The sequence below is a fragment of the Nelumbo lutea genome, chromosome 1, assembly GCF_056320005.1.
Source record: "Nelumbo lutea isolate HS-2025 chromosome 1, American lotus-T2T, whole genome shotgun sequence".
Classification (NCBI taxonomy): domain Eukaryota; kingdom Viridiplantae; phylum Streptophyta; class Magnoliopsida; order Proteales; family Nelumbonaceae; genus Nelumbo; species Nelumbo lutea.
The window spans coordinates 59,614,612-59,641,085 of record NC_142684.1 but is presented as its reverse complement, the minus strand read 5'-3'; the positions used below and the strand labels follow the sequence as shown (position 1 = coordinate 59,641,085).

At 39.6% G+C, this 26,474-nt stretch overlaps 2 protein-coding genes across 5 annotated transcripts in view; one reads left to right on the top strand and one right to left on the bottom strand.

The window, feature by feature from the left end:
- LOC148874762 (BTB/POZ domain-containing protein At5g48800-like) overlaps positions 1-14,014 on the top strand; it is a 77,967-nt gene extending 63,953 nt beyond the window's left edge. The window contains exons 3-5 of one of the 4 annotated variants that reach the window (XM_088963677.1): positions 9,048-10,223; positions 10,775-11,307; positions 13,718-14,014. In XM_088963677.1, coding sequence (XP_088819803.1) covers positions 9,048-10,223; positions 10,775-11,307; positions 13,718-13,781 — 1,773 coding nt within the window. In that variant the 3' untranslated portion in view covers positions 13,782-14,014. Of the gene's footprint in view, positions 1-9,009; positions 10,224-10,774; positions 11,618-13,717 lie in introns of those variants that run through there. The other 3 variants (XM_088963679.1, XM_088963678.1, XM_088963680.1) reach the window with 3 other exon arrangements.
- A 3,114-nt stretch (positions 14,015-17,128) lies between these two features.
- Positions 17,129-21,329, bottom strand: LOC148874761 (cytochrome b5). The gene is made up of 3 exons (XM_088963676.1): positions 20,727-21,329; positions 17,840-17,906; positions 17,129-17,746 (listed from the first exon to the last, which is right to left on the bottom strand). Exons 1-3 carry the CDS (start codon positions 20,811-20,813, stop codon positions 17,493-17,495), a joined length of 408 nt encoding a protein of 135 aa, XP_088819802.1. The 5' UTR covers positions 20,814-21,329; the 3' UTR covers positions 17,129-17,492.
- Between the last annotated feature and the right edge of the window lie 5,145 nt (positions 21,330-26,474).

The following is a 26,474-nucleotide window of genomic DNA, read 5'->3' as shown; positions in this document are numbered from 1 at the left end:
AGAGGTTGCGAGGTCAAAACATGGGATCAACCTATGTCAGAGAAAATATGTTCTTGATCTACTTGAAGAAACATGGTTGTTAGGTGCTAAACCAGCAGAGACTCCTATGGAACTCAATGCCAAGCTGAGTGTTGATGCGGGCGAAGAGTTTGATGATCCTGGAAGATACAAAAGGTTGGTGGGCAAATTGAACTACCTGACCATTACCCGGCTAGATATATCATTTGTTGTGAGTGTGGTGAGCCAGTTTATGCAACATCCTCGGGTTCCTCACTGGGAAGCTGTTCTGAGAATTGTTAGGTACCTAAAAGTTGCTCCAGGTCGTGGTTTGTTATACCAAAGTGGAGGAACTCTTGAGATAGTAGGGTACATAGATGCTAACTGGGCTGGTTCTATATCAGATAGGAGATCAACTACAGGGTATTGTACCTTCCTCGGTGGCAATCTTGTAACTTGGAAGTGCAAGAAACAAACAGTGGTGGCAAGTAGTGTAGAAGCAGAGTACAGGGCTATGGCCCATACCACATGTGAGCTAGTATGGCTGAAGAACTTGCTTCAAGAGATGGGATTCTCAATTGACAAACCCATGAAACTATACTGTGATAACCAAGCTGTTGTTCACATCTCTTCCAATCACGGCTTTCATGAGAGAACTAAGCATATTGAGGTTGATTGTCACTTTGTAAGAGATAAAGTGATAAGTGGGGTGATAACCACATCTCATGTGAGCTCAGGAAATCAGTGGGCAGATCTTCTCACAAAGGGATTGTCTCGGGGAAGAATAGATTACATTTGTAACAAGCTGGGACTATATGATATATACTCTCCAGCTTGAGGGGGAGTGTTAGAATGCTCGAGTCAGGGGTATTTTGGTCATTCTGGATTATCTTCTTGAGAGTGAAAGGTCTATTGTATCTGAGTTTAAGTTATGTGTCCCATCTTCTATGAGGGACAAAATGGTCTTTCCTGTAACTCTATGTTTTTGAATAAATACAAGTGGGTCAGCTAGGGAAGAGTGATTTTTGACTCTCTTCTAGTCTGGCCGAACCTTTCTTTCTTCTTCTTCTTCTTTCTCTTTTCTTTCTTCTTCTCTACTTCAACCTAGAATCTGCTAGGGTTTACTAACAAGGGTAAAGGATAAATTGCCCTTGGTAAATGGGCCTACCATTTTTGGTATCCATTAGAGAAAGCATATTCAAAGGTATTCTCTCTATCTAATAGAGTGATAGATCCTATCGCAATGATCTCCTGCCAGAATCCCTTCTCTGACTGCTCCAGCATACCTAGATGTTAACCCCATAAAGATCCCATTGATTGGTATACCAAAATGTTATGGGCCCGGGAATAGGATCTCGTCACGGGTCGGTCCACGGGGAAAACCTCCTATTTTCCCTTGTTCCTCCTTGCTCTTTGTTTTGGAGCAGCTACAGTAGTCCGAACCAGTGAAGAAGGAAGAAGAAGATGAGGAAGAAGACAAGAGAAAGAGAGAACAGGAGGGTTTAGTCGAACTGATTTGTCTTCCATTCAGTCGACCCCCTTGTGTTTATTAGGTTCTAAATACACTTACAAAGACTAAACTGCCCTCACTTAAGTGTGGGGTAGAGTACTCTAATAAAACAGCCACATAAGCAAAGTACTTAACTGACATAAGATTACTAAATTACCCTTATTCGGCTCACTCTAACACTCCCCCTCAAGCTGGAGAATATATGTCATATAATCTCAGCTTGTTACATAGATGATTCACTTTCCCTGAGTTTAGAGCTTTTGTAAACAAATCTGCCCATTGATCATTCGAGCCCACATGTTCTGTGTTTATCTCTCCAGCAAGGACCTTCTCCCTCACAAAGTGGCAATCAACCTCTATGTGCTTTGTTCTCTCATGAAATACAGGATTGGATGAGATATGGAGTGCAGCTTGGTTGTCACAATACAGTCTCATAGGTTTATCCATGTGAAACCCAATTTCTTGTAGAAGATTCCTCAACCACACTAACTCACAGGTAGTATGTGCCATGGCCCTATACTCAGCTTCAGCACTACTTCTGGCCACAACCGTCTGCTTTTTACTCTTCCACGTCACAAGATTTCCTCCAAGAAATGTGCAATAGCCCGTAGTAGATCTTCTATCATTCACTGAGCCTGCCCAGTTTGCATCTGTATACCCCACTACTTCAAGTTTTCCTCCTGGTTTATACAATAGTCCACGGCCTGGAGCTCCTTTCAGATACCTCACAATTCTAAGAATTGCATCCCAGTGAGGTATACGAGGGTCCTGCATGAATTGGCTCACCACACTGACTGCAAAGGATATGTCGGGTCTCGTGATAGTTAGATAGTTCAGCTTCCCCACTAGTCGTCTATACCTTCCAGGATCTTCAAATACTTCTCCTGTATCACTGCTCAACTTAACATTTGGTTCCATAGGGGTCTCAGCCGGTTTTGCACCTAACAGTCCTGTTTCTTCCAATAGATCAAGAACATATTTTCTTTGGCACAGATTTACACCTTGTTTTGACCTGGCAACCTCTATTCCCAAGAAATATTTCAATGTTCCAAGATCTTTTGTTTGGAAATGGTTTTGCAAAAATACCTTTAATTTGCCAATCCCCAATTTATCACTGCCAGTAATGACAATATCATCCACATAGACCACTAATAGAATCTTCCCAGCTTCTGAGTCATAGCTGAACACTGAGTGATCTACCTGGCACTGCTTCATTCCAAAACTCTTCACCACTTCACTGAACTTCTCAAACCAAGCACGCGGCGATTGTTTCAACCCATAAATTGCCTTTTTCAATCTGCATACCTTACCATCCTCCCCCTGAGCAACAAACCCAGGTGGTTGCTCCATATATACCTCCTCCACAAGATCACCATGGAGAAAGGCATTCTTGATATCAAGCTGAAACAAAGGCCAATCATACATAACTGCCAGGGAAATTAGTACACGAACAGAACCAATCTTAGCCACCGGAGAGAATGTCTCCATGTAGTCTACTCCATACAACTGGGAGTAACCTTTAGCAACAAGTCTGGCCTTCAGACGCTCTACACTACCATCTGGCAAGTATTTCACAGTATACACCCATTTACATCCCACAGCATGCTTACCAGGTGGGAGAGTAGTAAGTTCCCACGTTTGAGTATGTTGAAGAGCAGAAAGTTCCTCCTCCATTGCCTGCCGCCAATCAGGTGAACTGAGAGCTTCTTGGACATTGTTAGGTATGGAAATAGAGGATAAAAGGGAAACAAACTGGCGATGTGATGTAGAAAGACGAGATAATGAAACGAAATTGGAAATGGGATGGAGGGTAGAACTGCGTTTACCTTTCCGTAAGGCAATGGGTAGATCAAGGTTTGAGGGTTCAACAATAGGAGCCATGAGAGAATCCGCAGATGAGGTAGAAGCTAGAGGAGGGGCCGGTGCCGTTCGACGTGTATACACTTGCCGGATTGGTGGACGTTCAGTGGTGATCTGCATGGGATGAGGTGATGAGTCTACTCCAACAACAACATCTGGAACTGGATCACTGACAGGGAGAGGAAGAGGAAGTGCGGGTGGAGACGAGGGTGCTTCAGGACTTGAGAAGAAGGGGACTGACTCAAAAAAGGTGACATCAGGACAGACATAGCACTTCCGGGTAATGGGATTATAACACTTGTACCCTTTCTGAGTCCGTGAGTAGCCAAGGAAGACACATTTAATTGAGCGTGCATCTAGCTTGTCTATTCCAGGGCTCAGATTGTGGACAAAGCACACACAACCAAAGACACGAGGAATTAATGGGAATGGAGATAAAGTGGGAAACAAGATAGAGAAGGGGGACCGACCATGAAGAATGAAGGAGGGCATCCGATTAATGAGAAAACATGCAGTGAGTACAGCATCACTCCAAAAACGTTTAGGAACATTCATGTGGTGAAGAATAGATCGAGCAGTTTCAAGAAGCTGACGGTTCTTCCGTTCAGCTACCCCATTTTGTTGAGGGGTGTATGCACATGATGTCTGATGAATAATGCCATGCTGTTCTAAATACTGTTGAAATGAAGTAAGAAAGTATTCACGACCATTATCTGAACGGAGAATTTTGATTGGAACACCAAATTGTGTGCGTATTTCAGCATGGAATTTTTGAAAAATAGAAAACAATTCACTTATTTCTTTCATTAAGTAAATCCATGTCATTCTTGAACAATCATCAATAAAGGAGACAAAATACTTGTACCCATTATAAGACTCTATTTTGATTGGACCCCAAACATCTGAATGAACCAAAGAAAAAGGACTCAACATACGACTCTCAACTCTTGGACTGAAGGACACACGACGATGTTTCCCAAACTGACATGACTCACATTGCAAAACTGACAAATGACTCAATGACGGGACCAAAATCTTGAGAGCCTTGAGAGATGGATGTCCCAGTCGGCAATGCCATTGTAGAGGAGTAAGCGAAGTCTAAAGAGCAATTGAAGATCCACCACCGTCAAGATAGTACAGTCCACCAGCTTCATGCCCCCCACCAATCTTCTTCCCCGTCTTGAGATCCTAAAAAACACAGGTGGAAGGAAAGAAGGTAACGGAACAGTTAAGAGCTTTGGTTATTTTACTAACAGACATAAGATTGAATGGAAACTTAGGGACATATAAAACAGATGATAAGGGCACAGGAGCCATGTCAATATTACCAACACCACATATGGGAGATGAGGACCCATTGGCAAGTGTAACAGTTTATGATGTGGAGGTTTCAGAGAGAGAAGAGAACACACCTGGAGTCCCGGTCATATGATCTAAGGCTCCAGAGTCAATAATCCAGGGAGAGGTTTTAGATGACATGCAAGCAATACCTGATTGGGCAAGTGTGGCAGTGGTATGCTGTGAAGTAGTTTGAAGGAACCGTTCATACTCATCACGCGGTACGCTCACCATTTCCCTCCCAGAGGTAGATGTAGATGTGGGATGAGTTCGGTCTGCCGGTTTACTGTCACTGATATCAACCTCACCCGCTACAGCATGATTAGCCCATTTAGAGGGAGGGCCATGTAAATCATAACAGAAATTCACTGTGTGTCCCTCTCTACCACAATGAGTGCATTTCCTTGTAGAGTTATTCTTCCCTCTGCCACGACCTCCCCCTGAGTCACAACCACCCCGACTAATCATGGAACTGCCACGGCCTCCTCGGGGAGCATGACCTCCCCCTCTTGTACTATATCCAACCCCTCGAGCTGTCACAAGTGCTGATCTATCAGACTGTGTGGAGTTCTCTGTCTGTCCCAAAGAGATTCTACGAAGCCTTGAGAATACTTCCTCAAGTGTAGGAAGAGTAGAGCCCCCCAATATTTGGGCTCTAACTTGTTCATATTCCGACTTCAGCCCCACTAAAAATCTTGTAACATCTAGTTGCTCCCTTTACTGTTGCTGAACTTTAATATCTGGAGTAAGGGGGTGATAGACATTGAGTTCATTCCTTATATTCTTCAAGTTGGCATAGTACTCTTCTAGTGTTTTGGTTCCTTGTTGTAAATCAAAATACTCCTGATAAAGCTGATACACTCTTGTTGTGTTATCTTGTCCAGAATATAGCTTCTTAGCATGCTCCCATATATCCTTAGCCGTATCAAGAAACATGAAGTTGGCACTAATTTTAGGTTCCATACTATTCCACAGCCAAGTCATGATTTGAGCATCTTCTTGCTCCCAATCATCAAACCCTGGAGAGTCCTCCGATGGCTTTTCATCTCTTACATGCTTTACTTTCTTCTTTGCCTTGAGAAACACTTCCACTGATTTGGCCCATGGAACATAGTTCTCCCCATTCAGCTTAATTGAGGTCATTTGTACCCCTAGGTAGTCGGAGGAAATTACCACATTAGGTTTCTGATCATTGTAGCCATCTCCTATTGCTGCCATTGTACTCTTTCACAGTTGCCTCTAACCTTACTTCTCAGCTACAAGCTGATTGATGTTGTTCACAGTTTGATACTTCAGCACCTATTGCAGCCCCTAAACACAACAGTGGGAGCACACACTTGTTCTTCTTTACACTACTGCTGACTTTACACACCTACGACCCACATAAGCATCACAAGCACCACAACACAACAGTAGGCCCTCTTACAACCACTCAATAAAAAAAAATTGCGCATCACAAGCACCACAACACAGTCAAACTGCTACACCCAGTTCAGATTTTTTTAACACACTTAAGAGGGCATTACACGACCACAAGGAGCTTGGCAAGGTCACTGCATTCCACCTTACACCACTCGGCCACCTACAGCAGCCCTAACACCACTCAACAACTCACAGCAGCCCTACACCATTCGGCTACTGCACACACAGCCCTTTTTAGGGCAACAATGAACCTAGTTCTCTAGGTTCTAATCAGTACTAACTGATTCTTGAAGGGTTCCTACCCAGAAATACCAGCAACACAAGAGGACTAAATAACCAACCTTCCTTTGAGAGTATCAGCCAACCATTCACTGCTAAAATCACCTTCCTTGATGAAGAAAACTGTGCGCAGCAGAGAGCAACGAACTGTGATGTCTCAGACCTAGGGCGAACCAGCTCTCTCCATTAACCAACTAGAAACGAAGAGGAGGGTGTCACGAACACAGCTGAGATGCTTTGCAAGCGGAAGCAGGTCAGAAACCTTGCTCTGATACCATGTTTTGGAGCAGCTACAGTAGTCCGAACCAGTGAAGAAGGAAGAAGAAGATGAGGAAGAAGACAAGAGAAAGAGAGAACAGGAGGGTTTAGTCGAACTGATTTGTCTTCCATTCAGTCGACCCCCTTGTGTTTATTAGGTTCTAATTACACTTACAAAGACTAAACTGCCCTCACTTAAGTGTGGGGCAGAGTACTCTAATAAAACAGCCACATAAGCAAAGTACTTAACTGACATAAGATTACTAAATTACCCTTATTCGGCTCACTCTAACACTCTTGATGAACCTATCTTGGCGCCTTAATGGTGATTTGTCCAAGAGATCACCTAACTCTCCTTGCTCTCTTTCTTGACTGAAATTTTCGATGATCTTATTCAATATTCTCAGCTCCTTAAATAGGAGATTACAAGAGATAAGAGTCTTCCTTGTGGGAAGACTCCCTGCTAATCTATACTACTTACAGATAAGATAGATAAGACTCCCTAGATAAGACTCCTTACTTAAGATAGATAAGACTCCCTAAGATAGATCAGACTTTCTACTAATCCTTACTGAAACAGATAAGATAAGATAAGGATAATAAGATAAGAACAAATAAGATAAGATGGACTGTAACTAGCTAGAATCCGATGAGAACACCAAATCACTGCTGCTACCGGCAGCGATAAGTCTTCCCAACAAACGTGTCCATATCACAAAAGCAGAAAGATCTGAGATCTAATTATCATTATCAAGTTTGAGGACTGAATGCAACTATCCAGATGTTCCACTAATCCTAAAGTCCAGGAATATTATGGAATGGTCCAGTTCAGTGTTTCACAAACACCCACACTCACACTTTGAGTCTGACCCTAGTGGTTGAGGCAAACCAGTCCTCAAAAGGTAACACAAGTGTGTCAGCCTTGTCAAAATAAACTGCCAAAGTTTATTCACCAGCTGAGAACATTTAGTCTAAATAGCAATTATGAGTGTCGCAAACCAAGTTAATGATTATCACAATTCTATAATGCAAATCGAGGGCTAATTCATAGACTCATACCCAACCACACATGTAATAAAGAAATAAACTGAGATTTTATTCAAAATAAAATCAGTTTACATCATCTGTTGGATCTTAGGGCATACACTGCCTAACAATATTACATGAAAGGACACTTGATATCCCTAATTAGTAATGCCGCATGAATAATAATGAAAGGAACTAAGTCAGGCCTAATAACTTAAGGCCCAACAACACAGACATAACCAATAACATAAAATAAAAAGCCCACACGAGTAATCAGCTATTACAAGTTGTATGACTCCCATCAAGATTTACTGAGAATACCATTCTGTTGATGCTGCATGTGTGTTCTTGATCTGTCTATTTTAGATGAACTTAATCTGAACTAGTTGAAATAAGTAAAATATATCGTTCAATTATGAAATAATAGAAATTATAATGTCTAATTACAATTATATGAGTGGCCATATGCTGGACAGAGGAAAGGAGGAACCCTAACTAATAATAGAAATGATCTGATCTCTATTTTCATGATAATGCAACAATATCAAACCAGAATAGTTACTGTTATCATATAAGAATTGTGATTTTAACATACTGAAAGGTATTACTGGGGCTAAAATAATAAAAGATATCATTTATTCTTTAGTCATCTCGCTCATGTTCAGTCAGAGTTCTCTGAGATTCCAATTCTATCCACTCATGTAAGGCCTGTGATATTGACAAACTGACAGGTATTATTGGGGATAAAATAATAACATATATCATTTTATTCCCTAGTCCTCTTGCTCATGTTCAATCAAAGCTCTGTTTTCCACCCTGAGATTCAAATTCCATCCAAGTTTTCTCTCAACATCATTTCTCAGGAAAAAGAAAAGTATTTGGGGAAGAACTCTAAGCTTGATCATTCCCTTAGAGAGCCTTGATACCAATTAGATGTGATTCGTGAGATCCCAAACTATCATTTTTGGGGAAGCATTAAGGGCCACGAAATTGATTCAGATCGATCAACCCTTATATGGAGATCGGAGACATGCTTATGATAGCTTGTTGATCAAAAAGAAGTTCATCGTATGGAAAACTAATACCAATTAGATGGGGAAGTGATTATAATGAGTTTTGTTAAGAAAATAGTCTCATCTCAAAGTAATATCATGTAATTCACAGCAATTGTTTCAAGCATTTTCGAACGTGTGTGATATATTTGTGCATAGGTACAAGTAGTCTCTCTCAGATATTTTTTATAGTTTTTTTGACTATTTTCCTGCAAATACAAGTTTTGTTGCTGCATAAAAGATAACAACTCCTTTTGCTTTTTCTAGCCAAATATGTTCTAATCATTTTAATTTGGAGCAATCAGTTCCCTCTTGTCTCTCGAAGTGGGCGAATCCGGAAGTTAGTTGCTGAGCATAGAGATTCTGATATTTCCCGGATGGAGCTTCTTAACTTACCAGGAGGTGCTGATTCATTTGACTTGGCAGCAAAGTTCTGCTATGGCATTAACTTTGAGATTACGTCTTCAAATGTTGCTCAACTCTGTTGTGTTTCTGATTTCCTTGAAATGACCGAGGAATATTCAAAAGACAATCTTGGTTCTCGTGCTCAAGCATATCTTGATAGTGTTGTCTGCAAGAGCCTTGAAATGTGTGCTGAAGTCTTGCAGTGGTGTGAAAACCTGCTTCCTCTTGCTGATGAGCTTAAAATAGTCAGCAGATGCACTGATGCAATAGCATCCAAGGCATGTGTAGAGCAGATAGCCTCAAGTTTCTCACGCTTGGAGTATAGCAGCTCTGGAAGGCTGCACATGAACAAGCAAGCCAAATGTGATGGAGACTGGTGGATTGAAGATCTCTCTGTTCTTCGGATTGATTTATATCAAAGAGTCATAGCAACCATGAAATGTAGAGGGGTGCGTCCAGAGAGTATTGGTGCTTCACTTGTCAACTATGCTCAGAAGTTTTTGGCCAAGAAACCCAGCTTATGGAATGCATCTACCCAGCCAAAAGTTGATTTGGTTGTTGGTTCTGTTGGCAATGAGCAGAGACTCATGGTTGAGACAATCACCAGCTTGTTACCTACAGAAAAAGTTGCTGTGCCTATCAGTTTTCTTTTTGGACTTCTACGGACTGCTGTGATGTTAGATTGCACAGTTGCTTGCAGACTTGATCTTGAGAGGAGGATTGCATCACAACTGGAAATGGCTACTCTTGATGATCTTCTGATCCCATCATTCCGTCATGCTGGGGATACTTTATTCGATGTTGACACTGTTCACAGGATTTTGGTAAATTTCTCTCAGCAGGATGATAGTGAAGATGATGTGGAAGATGTATCTGCATATGAATCTGATAGCCCTTGTTCTCCTTCTCAATCTTCATTGCTCAAAGTTGCCAAACTATTGGACAATTACCTAGCAGAAATTGCTGCTGATGCAAATCTCAAGCTCACCAAGTTTGTGGTCATCGCAGATTCTTTACCTGCATATGCACGCACTAATCATGATGGTCTATACCGAGCCACTGATATTTATCTCAAAGTAGGCATCGCGTCATTCATTTTCCTTTCTTATAATAAAATATGGGAAAGATGATTTAGATTTCTGATGAGGAAGTGCTTTAGATTTTTTTGTTAGTAAAATAACATTAGCTACTGCCTTGAACACTTAATGGGAAAATGAGGAAGTGCTTTAGATTTTTTTATAAGTAAAATAACTTTAGCTACTGTCTTGAACACTTAACGGGAAAATGTTTTGGATTTTACAGAAACACAGGTTTTTTATCTGGTCAAATTTGTTCAACTTCCTAGCAAAGATAACAATACCTAACTCTTTTATTTTCCTTTTTGTTCTTTTCCCACTAAGCTTATCACCGAAGTAACATGTTGACAAATTTATCAAAAAAAAAGTTGCATGTTGACAAGGCCAACTGACCTGTTAGACACTTTCTCTTCAATTTTCAACATGACGACAAAGTGTCTTTGATTTGCATCTTATTAAAATTTTATCTTGAGATTTAATAGGATGAAGTGTGATCATCTTGTACCAATAATTTGTTATTTTGTCTTTACCTTTATGAATTCATGTTTCAGGCTCATCAGGGTTTATCTGATCCTGAAAAAAAGAAGCTGTGCAAGCTGATTGATTTCCAAAAGCTCTCACAGGAAGCAGGTGCACATGCTGCACAAAATGAGCGTCTTCCACTCCAGTCAATTGTTCAAGTGCTTTACTTTGAGCAAGTGAGACTCAGGAATGCCTTGCTCTGCTCTTATCCAGATGATGACCATAAGCCAATGTACCAGTCATGGAGGATCAGCAGTGGTGCACTCAGTGCAGCAATGTCTCCTCGAGACAATTATGCATCATTGAGGCGAGAGAACAGAGAACTCAAGCTTGAACTAGCCCGATTGCGGATGAGACTCAATGATCTGGAGAAGGACCATGTTAGCATGAAAAGGGACATTGAGAAATCTAGTTCTTATAAGTTTATATGGTCATTTTCGAAGAAGATTGGCAGGCTGAACTTCTTTGGCCATAGTTCTTCCAGGGCCTCAACTTCACCCTCAAAGCAATCACAAATAACAGATTCTAAGATAATTGAGAACATGAGCAGCAGATACTCTAGGTGAAATCTCGTTATCTCAAACCTTTTTCTCTTTCTCTATTTGGTAACCGCATTCTCCACTCACTGTGGCCTTTGTTATCTTCACCTTTTTTCCCACCTGTTTGTGTGGTGGTGCCTTTACCTACAGTCGGAAATGATGATAAGTTATCAGTGAGTACTTAGTCCTGCTCTGATGTCCTTTGGTTTCTACCAATGAGGCGGTCTTTTTACAGATGCATTGTAGAAAGTTACTTGTGTAAACAATCTTTTGAACTGTTTAACTGATCAAATACTTGTATATTGAAGCAGGCTGCATTTTTTTTTGTTGCAATTCCATCTTTAAAATTGAGAATTCCACTCACTAACAAATTCAAGAATCAAGTAAAGATGCATCAGTTCAAAATGATGAAATCCAGTTACATCAAGTCTGAATGTCTGATATATTAACGATGAATATGGCACTCTGAACAGCACAGAACAGAATGGTGAAACAGGATTCATGCAGCCGATCCCATATAGTTGGTACAAGGCTTAGATGATGATGATGATCTAGTCTGATATCCTTTAATTGCCACTGATGAGAGAATATCTTTACAGACATGTAGATAGTTTCATTTGTATAATTTTTAACTGATCAAATAGTATAACTATAACAAAGCATATTCAACATAACTTTATTAATTCTACCTATCAATTGAAGGTTCCCAGCACTAACAAAACTAAAAACACATTAAGAAGATGAATACTATCAAATAAAAAGAAACAAGAAATGCTTGAACAAGTGCAGAAATTAAAACATATCAAGGAAACAGAAAGTACCCCAGTTGTTATCAGCTTTAAAGAAAAATAAACATTTTAGGGGCTGTTTACCGATATGCATGATTTTGTCCTGTGAACCAACAACTGTTTGGCAAACATCCCTGTAACTAAATTCCATACAGTGGTCAAAAACAGCTTTCAGTTACAATGAACATGGTTGAATTGCCAATGGTGCTAAAAGGTTTGTGAGGACATATTTAGCAATGCAATGATCCAGCTTAGTGGCACAGAAATTAAGATGCCTACACAATTTTTCCATCTTTGCTAGTGGTTTCAGTAACAATGACTGTGGGATATTGTAGCATCCTTTGGTGGACAGCATAGCCTGTCCTTCAAAGGTTAAAACCAGTTGAAAAGTTGACTAGTCTTTGGACTTAAAGTTTGTGGGCACATAAGCTCTAAAAGCTAAAGCTAGCTCATACACTAGCCAGACATACACTTCTGAGGGAGGCCAGTCTGGACTACATTTGAGTACTAAATTTATTGTTAGAGTTCAAGTTTCCTGAGTCATGGTGACAAATATTGGCTGTTAGTTTGTGGACGTATGCATGTCCATGGTGCATTGCAAAATCTCCTTTCACCCCTACCTTTTTTATGTTTCCTTCTTAATTAAAGGGGAGAAATTCACGCCCATGCCTGAGTGCAACTATTTTGCTCTCTAGATATCCTTCAGCATCTGACTGAATGTCCCTTGTCCATGCATGCCATCTAATCTAAACAGATCTTGAGGCAAACACTTGATCATTAAAATCAGTTTTCACTTCATATGATGGTAATTATCAAACGTGGGAGTTAACTGTTTTGTTCCAGATATCCTTCAGCATCTGACTGAATGTCTCTTGTCCATGCATGCCATCTAATCTAAATAAATCTTCAGACAAGCCCTTGATCATTAAAATCGGTTTTAACTTTTTATGATATTAATTATCAAACCTAGTCTCACCTCCCTCCAAACATCACATGCCTCAAATCTCAAAACTTGTAAAAGGTGGAGCCCCACCATGCTGTTTTACAAGCCTTCTGAAACACATATTTGTAACTTTGTAGATACACAGTTTCATTGTGTTGGTCCCTCCTAGGCACTTAGTATCTTGTTGCTAACCAATATGAATTATAAATCCAGTAGTCAAGCAAGCTTGGGCATATGACATTGTCACCATGTTTTTTCCACTGATCACCTTGAAGCTCTCAAGAACCTTTTAAAAGACACCTTTCTTTTTAATTTTATTTATCTATTTAAGAAAAAGTACCTTCTATTACCCAAGTTCAATAGTATGAAATTTTTATATATCTTCAAGACATAAGAAGCCTTCAATATCGTTTATCCCAAACTTGGTTTATCCCAAAAATCAAATCAATTGCAAGTCAAATTTTATTAGATTCCAAACGATGCTAACTAACAAAAAAAGAAAACAATAATGAAGATAAAAATAAAGAAATTTTATGGTATGCTGTAAATGTTGTACATGCAATATGTTAATATCAACACAGGTCATTTGCACAAACATCAACTTTATTATGTAGTGAACTGTTGACAGTGATCCTGAGCTATATAGATGTTACAATCCTTGTTAATAAACAATGATGCTGAAATGTTGCACTCTCTGTACAGCTATACATTTACAACTTGGGTGTACAAGATTTACAACCATTCAGTGGCTTCTTGGAATGAATAAATACAAAAATATAAGAACATCAGAAGGGCACAAGTTTGTTGTAGCCTTGAATGGACCACGCACTTGATCATCACTTGCCTACTAGTGATACAAATTTGAGACCAAAAATTGCTTCCATATGTCTGAAGTCCTCCAGTTTGCAACTTCATGTTCTTAAATGACATTTAAACCCTCTTAAAACTTTTAATTCTCTCAAAACGTTTATGTAATTACCATGGCAACTATTTTTTAAATTCGAGTTGTATGTGTATGTTTTGTATTTGTCAAATACTCAGGGCAACAGAACAACTTGGTGCTTCTACAAGTGCTCTCATAGAGTAGTAAGCTAAGATAGAATGGGGATTCTTGGGGAGGGTTAACTACTGAATTTTATAAAGTTAGAGAATGTACATAGCATAGTAGTTAAGGCACCAAAGTGAAGCAAGGAGACAAAGGAGTGCCTCTTGTGGCCTAGGCAATACACACATTTAAAAAAATGCATAGATCCTAGGGTAATTCCTTAGGTTTCACAGCAACCAACAATCATCCTTCATTAATAGTTATCAATAATAAGTATTTATATCAAAACATAGAAAAACAGCATATTCATGAGAAGAAAAAGAACAAAAGGAAGAAAACAAAAACTCTCAGAAAGTATAGAAGAAAAGCCCTTGTTTTTGCCCCAAGAAAAGAAAAACGAAAGGGGTGAAAGAAAAGGGAAAAAAATGTCCAAGAAAAATGAAAGGAAAAAACTTATAATAAATAAAAATGAGAAGGGGTGGTTGGTCTTGTATGTTAATTGGAAAAAGAATCTTCAAGTTCTTCCTTTCTCATTGGTTCAAGTTTTGAAATCTTCAAAAGTTCATGTTTGTCGTCCAGGTGTCTAGTGATAAAAAAAAAATAAAAATCCAGGCGCCTGCCTTGACAATTATGAGTTATAGTTAATCATCATCATCATCATCATCATTTGAGCCTTGTCCCAACTATATGGGGTTGGCTATATGAATCCTGTTTGGAAAAAGTTTTAGTGTCGTCTGCCAACTTGACGCAACCCTCCTTTTTTTGTGCTTGGGACCAGTGGTGTAAAACAAGCTCACATTGGTGTAGTTATAGTTTAAGACTTAAATAGAATTTAAATGTTTATGGCGACACCTGACCTAGAATCATCACTTTCATCCTATATTAAAGAGAAGAAGCACCATGGTTAGATTCCTCTGAGCTTAATGTTGTCTACAAGTTCCATTTGCAAAATGAGAAAACCTCCTGTATAGACAATAATGGGCTTCCGAGAAAAGGAGGACGAAAGCCATGAATTGTTATATCATATCATGAAGAGTAGCATAAGAATGAAAGATTTCTGTTATTGCAAATTACAAATTAAAACTCAACCAAGTTTTTCTTTGAAATCCTCTCCTGGCCAATGGAGTTACCCTGTGGAAGTTTCTAAACTCTAGTTCATTATTGTCTGTTGTAGTCATTGGTGATTGTACACTGCAATCATATTACTGTGAATCATTGTCTTTAGACGGAAATGTCCCATTCAGTCCAAGAATCAACTAGAGATAATTGTTTAAACTGCTGGTAGAGGTTTTGATGTTTGTGAACGTAATAAGCTATAAATGGTGTAGTTGGGGACTATGTAGAAGATCTTCCCCAGCTCCAACAGACTCAGGCCGGACAACTATCCATGGGAACTTGAATACATCAGGACGTGGTGTCTTGGGTTATTCTTAATTTTTCTCACCAGAAGCAAAGAAGGGAGGAGGTAGCAAATCAATAAATCATTCAGTTCAGTTCAGCTACTTCAGCCTTTATCGAATAGAAAACTGGATCAGACTGAAAACTTGATGAATAGTGTTTCTAAGGGGGCCTTCTTTTTTGGGATTTTGAGAGGGGAGAAAGTTGGTCAATGGGATTAACCCATGTTCTTTTATCAGATTTATATGGGGAACAGGGAATGTTTATTTTCTTATGTCACACTTACTGGGGTAAGTGATACCCATCTCCTAAGTGGGTAAATTAACTTTCCCATCTAGGGGAAAGTGGTCAATATTTGGATAGGACAAAAATGCCCCTTTTGATAATGAAAATTTTATGGCTAAAATGATCATTATTTTATTTACCTGAAAAATAAAAGAACATGGATAAATGCACTTACCTGGGTAAATAACTTACCAAAAAACGATCTGAGTCTAAAAGAAACCTTTTACAACTTACAAGCAAAATGGGGTCAAAGGGGAGAAATTCAGATTTCAAAGGCAACAACAAAGCAAAGCCAGGATGTGGTGAGCATCCCTGTTTCCAGAACTAGCTACAATGCTACACAGTCGTCTGGTTCAATTAATTTGCATACTGGTTGCTTGATATAGTTGATCCGCATCTTCTTTATAGGGTTTGGAATTTGGGCTCTGGCTAAAATTTCTCCACCCATTGTATCAATGTCCCAAATTTACCGAGCTTTCACCTGAAGAAATAGTTGCCAGCATTTATCTCACATGACTTTGGGTAGCATTGGAAGCTTTGTCTTGTAGTATCTGTATTATTGGACAAAGAAAATCTATGATGCCAGAAAAACATGATACCGGAATAATTTTGATCAATCATAACTTGCCCTGAATTTTGATGAAAACCTACCTGATTGGTTACTATTATGATGCCAGTGATTGGTTATAAGTTTTTTGTATATTATATATTTTTTGCATCATAGTCAAACCTATTGGACCTTACAGATAACCGAAGCCATCTAAGTATTGAAATTTTAGTTGGTATAGTGGTAAAATCTTTGAACAAAAGCAATTATTCTTGTTTCATTGTTCATCATCCAAAGCCTTATTCCAAATTTCCAACTATATGGGTATTCTAACTATATGGGGTCGGAAGTATGAAGCCTGTTTTGCCATTCAGTTCTGTTTAATGCCACGCCCTAGCATTAGTTCAATAGAAAACCAAAGAGCAACGTTCAGCATCAAATTTGAGGGTAGACCCAGATGAAGGCGCTTGTTTGGATGTTAAGATGATCATAAACATGTGAAGATTTAGTTCAATAGAAAACAAAAGAGGTACCTCAACATTTGAATGAAATGAATACTCTGACCGAGAACCGTCAGTGCATATCATTTCAAATGACATGTTGAAAACTTTTTTAATACCTGCTGTCAGTGAGATCATCTGAATTCATCCAAAAAGTGCAATTTTTGTTTTAGAATCCATGGTTGGCCAAATTTTGGCCAATCTAGACTAGATGACAAATTGATCCAACATGAGCAGAGAACCATTTTGGCAAGCCTTTCCAAGGGCTGGAACAGTACCCATGGTCTAGATTAAATGCCCAACTACCTGTCAATAAAGAAAACAGTGCCTCCACGTAATGTCTTCAACTCTAATGTTTTCCTTAACCAGTAATATCAAAATGGCCTGTCAACTCTGCAAGATGAAATGCAAAATGGAAAACTGACCCAAGAAAAAAAATAAAAACAAAAAAACATAACCAAGAGAGATTTCAGATGGTAGGTTTAACAAAGAAGAAATGCCTAGACCTTGCACGAAAATAAAAATAAACCTAGAAACAAGTGAAATTTTCGCAGTACATAAGTTACTATGCTACCGGACAAACTAACTGCCCTACTAGCCCCCTGGGTTGTAACAACTAAAATGAAACAGATCACTTGAAGGGGTCTTTGACCACTGAAACAAACTTATTATGGAATACTGTCTACCAATGTTCTTGACCACTTAGGAGGTTGACTTGGTGTAGAAGCGGATACCAACAGCCAACCCCAAGATTGCAAGGGGAACCAGGAATTGAAGTAGCTTGATGATAAACTCCGAAGTCTTGTCCTGGTTGTAGTGAGGCTGCTTGGGAGGGGTGTATTTGGTCTTTGCGGGGATGGTAGATGCATCAATCTCTCCAACAAAGTATTCATCCATCATTGCTCTCGCACTGCTACTGTGCCCAACGTCCTCAAAATCATCAGTTGCATCCTTCCCTGCAACCCAAATACCACAAGCATGGTACATATATCCCGATTACTTTTAAACAAGGATGTTTTAAATATTTTGTTGTCATTTTATGTCAATACCTGTTGCTGATAACAAAACTTCATCACCCCCAGGATGATCCTCCAAGAATTTTGTAACATCATATACCTGTTCCAACACATTGAAATGTGGAATTCAGGGTCAACAAAAAAGAGGACACCAAACAGATATACCAAACTTAAAATTCAGAAATAGAGAGAACAAGACTACATTCATTTAAGTGCATATTATTTACCACTGAACAGAACTGGAATCACGAAACAGGATTCATGTAGCTGACCCCATATAGTTGGGACGAGACGTACATGATGATAAATGCAATGTTACATAATGCTTGTCAGACTGGGTCCAGTTAATGGTCAATCAATCTCAGAACACTCATTGACTGATCATCGAGTAGCAAGTATGGCAAACGCATTTTTCTCAGTATCAGGGATGTCATTGACCTCCAAGAAGAAACCCATCTAGCCAAGATCCTCTCATATAATTTATAGAAACTAGGCCCTCACATCAAAGAACAAGGGCATTCAGTCTCTTATCATGAAGAGGGAACAACAATGGGTGAATCCCTTACTAACCACAACTCCCTTTGCATACTGCTTACGCCTACTATTCCCTAGAATGCTTACTTTTGTGTGCCTGATTGCCCATCTTCCTTCCAGATGACTTTAGGCTCCAGCAAATGAAGGGCGGAAGAGATGAAATAGTATATGGTATTGGTAACTAACTAACTATGGGGGCACAGATCCTTTAGATGCCTTTCTGCTGCCCATGACAAACGTAAAATCACAAAATCATGTAACATGGAGTTTCCGTTAGATATAGAAGTTGCACCCAGATATTCTGTATTACAAAGTACTAACCAATCTCACCCACCACCCCAAAAAAGGGAGCACTCAATAAAAAATTACAAAGTTGAGACAAGTAATAGACGGTGGGCCTTGGCTCAACAGTTGGGTTGCTCCATTGCAACCTGGATGACCAGGATTCAAATCTTGGAAACACCCTCAGGGTAAGGCTGTATACACTGGGCTGCCCTTAAAGTTGAAATAAGTAAGACAACTCAATCTTACAAATTTAGTTAATGAAACAAATACATAGAAACTAGAGCAGGAAAGAATGGTGCAGAAAATACGAAAACTTGTGAAACAATAAAAACAAAAACAAGTGAAGATAACAAGGAAAACCATAATAGGAACAAGTAGTAAATTTTATAAAAAGTTAATCTGCATAGGAGATCTAAAACAATGTGTAAGTCAAGTATTCACCCCAATAATTCCAAGTTCCAACAAATAGAATACACGACTCAATTAATAATTATAGCAAATAGTAAATCTTATTGCATGCAGTGACCCATTTTGACTCATTTCATAATTATAGCAACCACTAAGAACTTATCAGATATATTTGCTTAAAGGAAACACAATTCCAAAGTGACCCATTATATACAACATTAGATCTTGGTTAACTTAGTCAGGATGGAATCCTCTGTTGTGTTATTTAGGTGCCACTTGGAATGAAAACATTTCATTATCGTTCTTCAAAACATTTGAACCCATAGGTTCATAACATAAAATGAAACATTATCAGAATATAAATAAAAATAGAGACGGGTTCATTTGCTGGAACCCTAAATAACCACATTTCAATTTTCATTCACTTTTTTAAAAGGCTGCAAAAAAACTAGGTAACTTCCAAATATCCAAATAAGTGATCCAACCATGGTAATCAAATGTATGCTAGATAATGAATAACAGTGCTTTGAAAGTTCTCTTTTCTGTTGTGTTTTTCCTTTGTTATGTGACAAAGCATGTTATATTCAAACATTTGGTTAAACGTTAAAAGACATCACACACGTACATGGCAATCCATGTCAAAAACCTCTTAGACATAGTTCCCACTAAGATAAATGCCATTAGAAGTGTAGTTTAAATGGTCCACTGAGTAAGAAAAGTAGTTAAAAGTTCATCTTATTTCATTTGCTTTGTACGAACAAGTGAACAACACATTGAAATCCCTCTGCATCATGGAGGGTGAATTGAACCAATTTTGAAAAGCAGTACCACCAATTTGACAAGGTCAAGACTACTCTACATGCTCTGAAAAGAAGCAAGAATTGTATAGAAGGCTAACAGGACACGTAAAGCTGTCAAAATTCTGTAACTAATTTGAACACCAATTGAACAACAGAGTAGAGAAGGTATAGGCATAAGGATGAAAGAATATCCCCCAACCTACAGCTTTGCAATTAAGGTAGATCCATAAAACCATGTTTAGTCATGCTTGAGGGCAGATCCTTTACTCACTAATAAAGCAAAAAGAAAAGAAGTACACTTGCTTGCTTTCAGCCACTAGTAGCAGTGGTCCAGAAGAAATAATATATGATATGCAAAGCCAAGTAAAATAATTGATAACCCTGCCAAGAAAAGCCTTCACCAGCATGAAAACAGAAAAACAAGAAAAAAATAAACCCAGATGGCAAATATTTCCTCCAACTTGACAAGGGCAATAAAACCCTCTGTCTGACAAAACACAAGCATCCCACACGCTAGCCACACAGCCAGCACACTGACACACAATTTATCATCTTAACATGTAAGCTACTGATTCCACATAATGAGCGAAGGGGAGATGAAAAAGCCCCAAAACTGAAAGAACATACATTTATGCAATAAACTGTATTTAGGACTGAGCAAGAGAGCAAAACCAATTCACTCATGCAGATAATCCCTCAATAAACAAACCCAGATCCAAATATTACAGCAACCCAAACAACAGATCCAACGTACAGCGTTACATAATTGAAGTCGATCTGATCTGATCGACCACCCATCAGTAAAATCACATGCAAGTAACTGTTATCTCACATGGGTTGAGAGATTAAACCAAGAAGACAGAAAAATTCTCTATTTGATTGAATTAAGTTACCTTTCCACCAATAACAAGCCAGCAATCCTTAGAATTGTTGTGCTGTGAGACTTCTGCTAAGGTGTAGACCTTACCATCAGCACCCATTTTTATCTTTTCTTCTTTCTTAGTCAGTAGAAACAAAGATGCAGATCGGTAAGGGTCCAACTCCAGACCCCCCCCCCCCCCCAAAGCCTGTGTGGAGTGTAGGTAGACTGATGAATTAGAGTGAGGCAGGAACTGGAGGGAAAGAGGCTGAGCTTTGGAGGCAGAGGAAAGAGAGGAACGAAGCAACAAAGAAGAGAGACGGAGAGGAGCGTTTTAATTGATGAGAGGCGTTGGAATTAGTGGTGGGTAGTTGGGACCTTGGTGGGGGTATTTGGTATTTCGCATCTGTTTTCCGGTCTTGGTTGGTGGCAGTGAATTCTTTTTTTTTTTTTTAATCTTGGAGGGGTTACAACTTACACAGCTGGATAAGTAGGTAACCCATTCCCCAGCCCAGGTGAAAGCGGGATTCGATCCCAAAGTCTCCGCTACGAGCCTACGACCTGTAGTGACTTCGACTTAGAGCCTTAGTGGCAAAACCCAGAACGTCTCTCTCTCATCATCATCGTCATCGAATTCAAATTCATCATCGAATACTTGCAACATATAAGGCTGCGTTTGGCTTATAAAAAGTTATTACAACTTTTTTTGGAGAAAGTATTAAATTGGTAAAGCCAATTTCAATAATTTCCTAAGTTTTAAAAGAATCCAAATGACTGAACGATTTTTTCTTACTTTTTTGGGTTTTTTTAATATTTTGGTGGATAAAATAAAGAACATCTTTTACATAGATTGATCATTTCATACTAGCCCAGCCCAACCCGACCCAAAAATTTCTAACCCCAGGTGGCCATATTTCTAATAGGCCTGACCAGGTCGAGACCTTAGGGATGATCATTCATGCATGTATGTATATATAGCAGAAAAACGTGTAATCAATTAATGAGTATCATAAAGGTGGTATTTATTAAAAGATTTATTGACACATGGTACCCTTATTGTTTAGCTACAATTGTCATTGCCATTAAATACTAATGGAAGGAAACAAAATGTCAAATTTTCCATCCACTATTCCTTAAATTTCATCCTCTCTTCTGCAACTTATGAACTATAAAAGTTTGGTAATCACACAATACTAATCAATACCCATCCATTCATCGCAGTAGATCTGAACGCCAGTCTGTATTTCTAATGCCTCAAGAAAATTGGAATCTTCAAACTTCCATGCAAATCTTTTTTTTCTCCTTTGATTTTTGTTTATACGAACGGATTCAAGGACCCTTGTCCTCCCCCTCATCGTTACAACTTGCTTCGACCATCCTTCACCTCCTCTCTCTCTCTCTCTCTCTCCACCTATCCCTCTATCTTCTTCTTCTTCTTCCCCTTGTTGGTCTTTGTAATTATCTTGGAAATAGAGCACTACCACCAACATTGAACTATGCTTCCACCGCTACCACATGAAGCTCCCAATCACCCTTCCAAAGATATTTGTGTTGGTTCCCTATTTACAGCAAAGATCCGATTGATAACAATCGATGAGACCCAAAATGCTGACGTGCATCGCTTGTTCGAAGCACGTTGAGCCTCGCCGGTGGCTACCGAATTGAATCAGTTATTTTCATGGAGGAAGAAGAGCCTAAGGAGTGGGTGGCATAGGTTGAGCCTCACTGGTGGCTGCCACCGCTTGTGACGGTTATGAAGGGATAGGATATCCATCACATGGACGCCCAAAGATTGCGGAATAAGGGGGCGAATTTCAAAAAAAAAATTCTCCCTTCAACTGGGAATCGCATTCCCTATTTAGAAAATCATATTTTCAATGATCATTCTTGAACCATAAACTGAACCAGATCTGAACCAAAAGGAGTAGGGAGGGAAGGAGTAGGGAGGGATTATACCTGATACGGAGAAACAGTATCTCCCAATGGAGGTGTTCACACCCAAGGAAGGATCCAAAATCTACTCCCACTGAAGATGGCGCAATGCAGGGTGGAGCAGAATCAGCAGTGTTCTTCCAAAAGAACTTGACCCTTCGCAAGAATCAACTGGATGGCTTGTGAATACAGCTCCAAAAGATCGAATCTTGATTACTCCTGTAGAGAGGAGGAGATCGAACTGCTGGAGGCGGCAACTGCAGGAAGGAAGCGGCAAGAGAGTATTCGATGGGAGCAGAATTCTCTCTTCTTGTGATTTCAGCTCTAAAGACAGGAATTGTGTATTTCATGTCTAAAGGCTACCGCCCCCTCCTCCTTTTATAGACTTAAAGGGATCGGCTCCTAATCCCATTAGGAGTTGCTGATCCAAATCAAATTTGGATTAGAAGTCCCTTTAAGTGATAAGGGATAACTCTTATCTTATCTGCAGATCAGATCAACCATCTCTAATCTAATTAGGAGGCTTCCAGATCTAAATCTTATTTAGATTTTGGACTCTCTAAGTGGATAGGGTCTGGGCCCAATCCTATCAGCCGATCCATCTCAGAATTTGCCCCTTTAAGTGACTAATCAAATCAGCCCAGTTCGAAATGGGCTTAAGGCCCATTTAAGGTTATGTATTCACTTAGCCTTCCAAACTGCTGCCCAGTTGGGCTTCCTTGTATGGCGTGGGACCCAAACATTGATCTACACATCAGCCACATGGGTCCAACCCAGCCTTTGTTACAAGGCCTGGCCGAATACACTGTTATAGACAGTGCACCCGCTAAAACCCATCTCATGGGCTCTATGGGCCCAACACTTATCCTAAGTGGTCCCTGGGCCAAGTCACCTTGTAACACCTAGGGATTGTGGGCAGATGCAAGATTAGCCCATTAGGTATTATCCTCAATGGTCTTACACTTAACCTCTCAGCCCATAATGATCATACACTGCCTGACAAGAGAGGACCTCTCCCTCGGCTGCAAGAAATAGTGTTGCACTCTCTGCTTATATGGATCCCGGGAATTAAAACCTTCTTGCAAACATTTTAGAAACCATAATATATATACTTTTATATCTCATATAAAATATATTTTTGCAAAACAAATCTCAACGACTGAAATCGGCTACCGGCAGTCTTGGTTTCCATCAGTGAGAGTGCATCCACGATCATTACCTTTGTCCGACAAAGGAGCTGATCCTATCACTATGATCACCCACTCAGATGAATTCTCAGACTATCCCAACATACCCAGGTTTTGACCCCAGCTAAGGATCTCACTGAATGGTATATCAAAGACAGCCTAATCCGACACCTAGTGCAGTATCATAATCGAGTCAAGGGGTTGGGTGTAACTTTCCAGTTTTGCCCATCAATCTCCAAAGTCCAGGGCAATACTGGAAATCTGGTCCAGTTCATAGATTCAATTAATCCTACACTGTATGTGCCTATGGTCTCACCTTGACAGCTGAGACAGGCCACCCCAACCGACTTGGTGGCACCACAGTGTCAGCCTCGTCAGGATAGGTCTCCCCAGACCGACTCACTGGCTGTGAACATTCTAAACTAACACGATTCTCATTAAGTGTCCAGTTTAAGGGTATTACACTGAAACATACCAAGGGAACATGAATCAAATATGCACTTTTATTCATTTACAATAAACTCATAAAGTACATCATCTTGATTGAAGCTAAGGGCATACAAAACTGTCTAACAGGCTATGCCGAGAGGGAGAGAGAATGACGATTGTGCTTGTGACAAGCCCTTCGTTCTCCCTCCCTCTCGGCACATCTGTCACAGGTGACGACAGCACCGGCGAAGGGCTCCCTCCCACTCTTTATCTCTTCCTCCCCTTCGTTCTCTCTCTCTCTCTCTCTCTCTCTCTCTCCCCTTCGTCCCTGTTTGTTTGCAAGCTCCCCACTTCACCTCGCCACTGCATCTCTGGTTTAGTTGATGAGGTGCTTACAGTTGTTGCTGGTGGCACCAGCATCTGCATACCAAACACAACGAAGCTACCAATTGAACGAGATGGCCATGGAAATCAAATGATGACCACCTTTCAGGTAGCTTATCACCACTGCAATATGATGACGATGGCCTTGTTCAATTTCAAAAATTTCACCACCTGCTTCACCATCAGCACCACCGGCGTGTCACCCCTTAAGTGAAAGGCATGGTTCATCCTGGCTCCTTCACCAGATGTTAGTTCTCCAGTTGAGGTCGTCCTACTTCAACTCATCCTGCTCTCCAATGAAGACAGGTGGAAAAACCTCAATTAAAGCCCCACCTATGCATGGATGGAGCCTCGGCCAGAACCACCATCACGACCACCACCACCTTCGTTTGCACAAAGATAGGGCTCCAACAAAGACATGGCTCAAACTAAAATATGGAGCATGATCTGATGTGGGCAAAGAAATGGGAGCCTAATCTGATGGCGCATCATTCAACGACCTTCAAACTAAAATCTAGAGTCCGAACTGATGTGGGCTTGGCACCTTCCATCTCTTGGCAAAGCCCGATCTGATGGGTGAGTACCGTGGCAAAGCATCACGCTGCTCTTGGCACCTTCCATCTCTTTCCCAAACAACGACGGAATCTGATTCAAACTCTGATGGGTCTCACCGCCACCGCTATAACTTCCAACAGCAGCAACGAACAATAAGGGAACGGTTGCAGAGTGGTTTGCTGTAGCTGCGCTAGGGAGAGGGATGGTAAAGAAGAAGAGAGGGACGAAGGGCAAAATTGGGCTTTAAAGAAAATTTATACATCATGTGGTGTCACGTGTGTATGAAGACTTAAGGATACCGCAAGACAATAGCTAAACAATAAGGGTACCATGTGTCAATTTCGTGAATAGTAGGGGTAGTTAAGAGGTTTACCCTTATTAAAATTCATGGGGGGCATGTTTGATTTGTCAAAGTTCTTCCAGTATCATGCCTTCTTGGCAGCACGATTCCAAATATATATGGTATAATATCTTTTTTAGTAAGATATAATATCTTACATACATATGGTATAATACATTAATATATACATAATGTTTTCTATTTTTTTATAATTTGATTATAAAATTAAATTAAAACTCTAATTTGTAAAAATCATAAATTTATCAATTAACATGGGCAAACCCAGATGTCCTACCCAGGCCTAGACATATATTATTAGACTCAGAGTGTAGTTTGGATCGGGGCCGAACAGCCCTAAATATTGTTAATATTAGGCTCAGAGTGAAACCAGCACATAATGCACTTTGGGCCCGAGCCAACCAAGTCCTAGACCCAAACAGCCTTTCCTGGCCCTCCATTATCAAGAAAATCTGGCAAAAGTTTTAGTGCCAACTACCAAACTAGGGGTGGCCACGAGCCGAGCTTTTCACGAGCTAGAGACCAACTTATAAGCTCATTTGCTAATGGAGCTGAGCTCGAGCCTAATAATGCTTGGCTCATGACGCTCCAGATCCTAATCGAACTTCTATATATATGTATACATACATACATACATACATACATAATAAATATACAAATATTATACATATAGAAATAATATATATAATAAAAATGTTATATATATATAATATTTTTATTTTTATATATAATAATAACTAATTATTATAATTCTTATTTTTTAAATATCAAATAAAAATTAATTTTTGTACATAATTTATTATTTTTATATAACATTTGGCTCACAGTCGAGTTTGACCCAAGCTAAGCTCAAGCTTACAACTACAAGCTTTTGACTCAAGCCAAACTTGATCTCTAGTCTCTAGCTTGAACCAAGCTCGAGCCTCAAGCTTTCTTA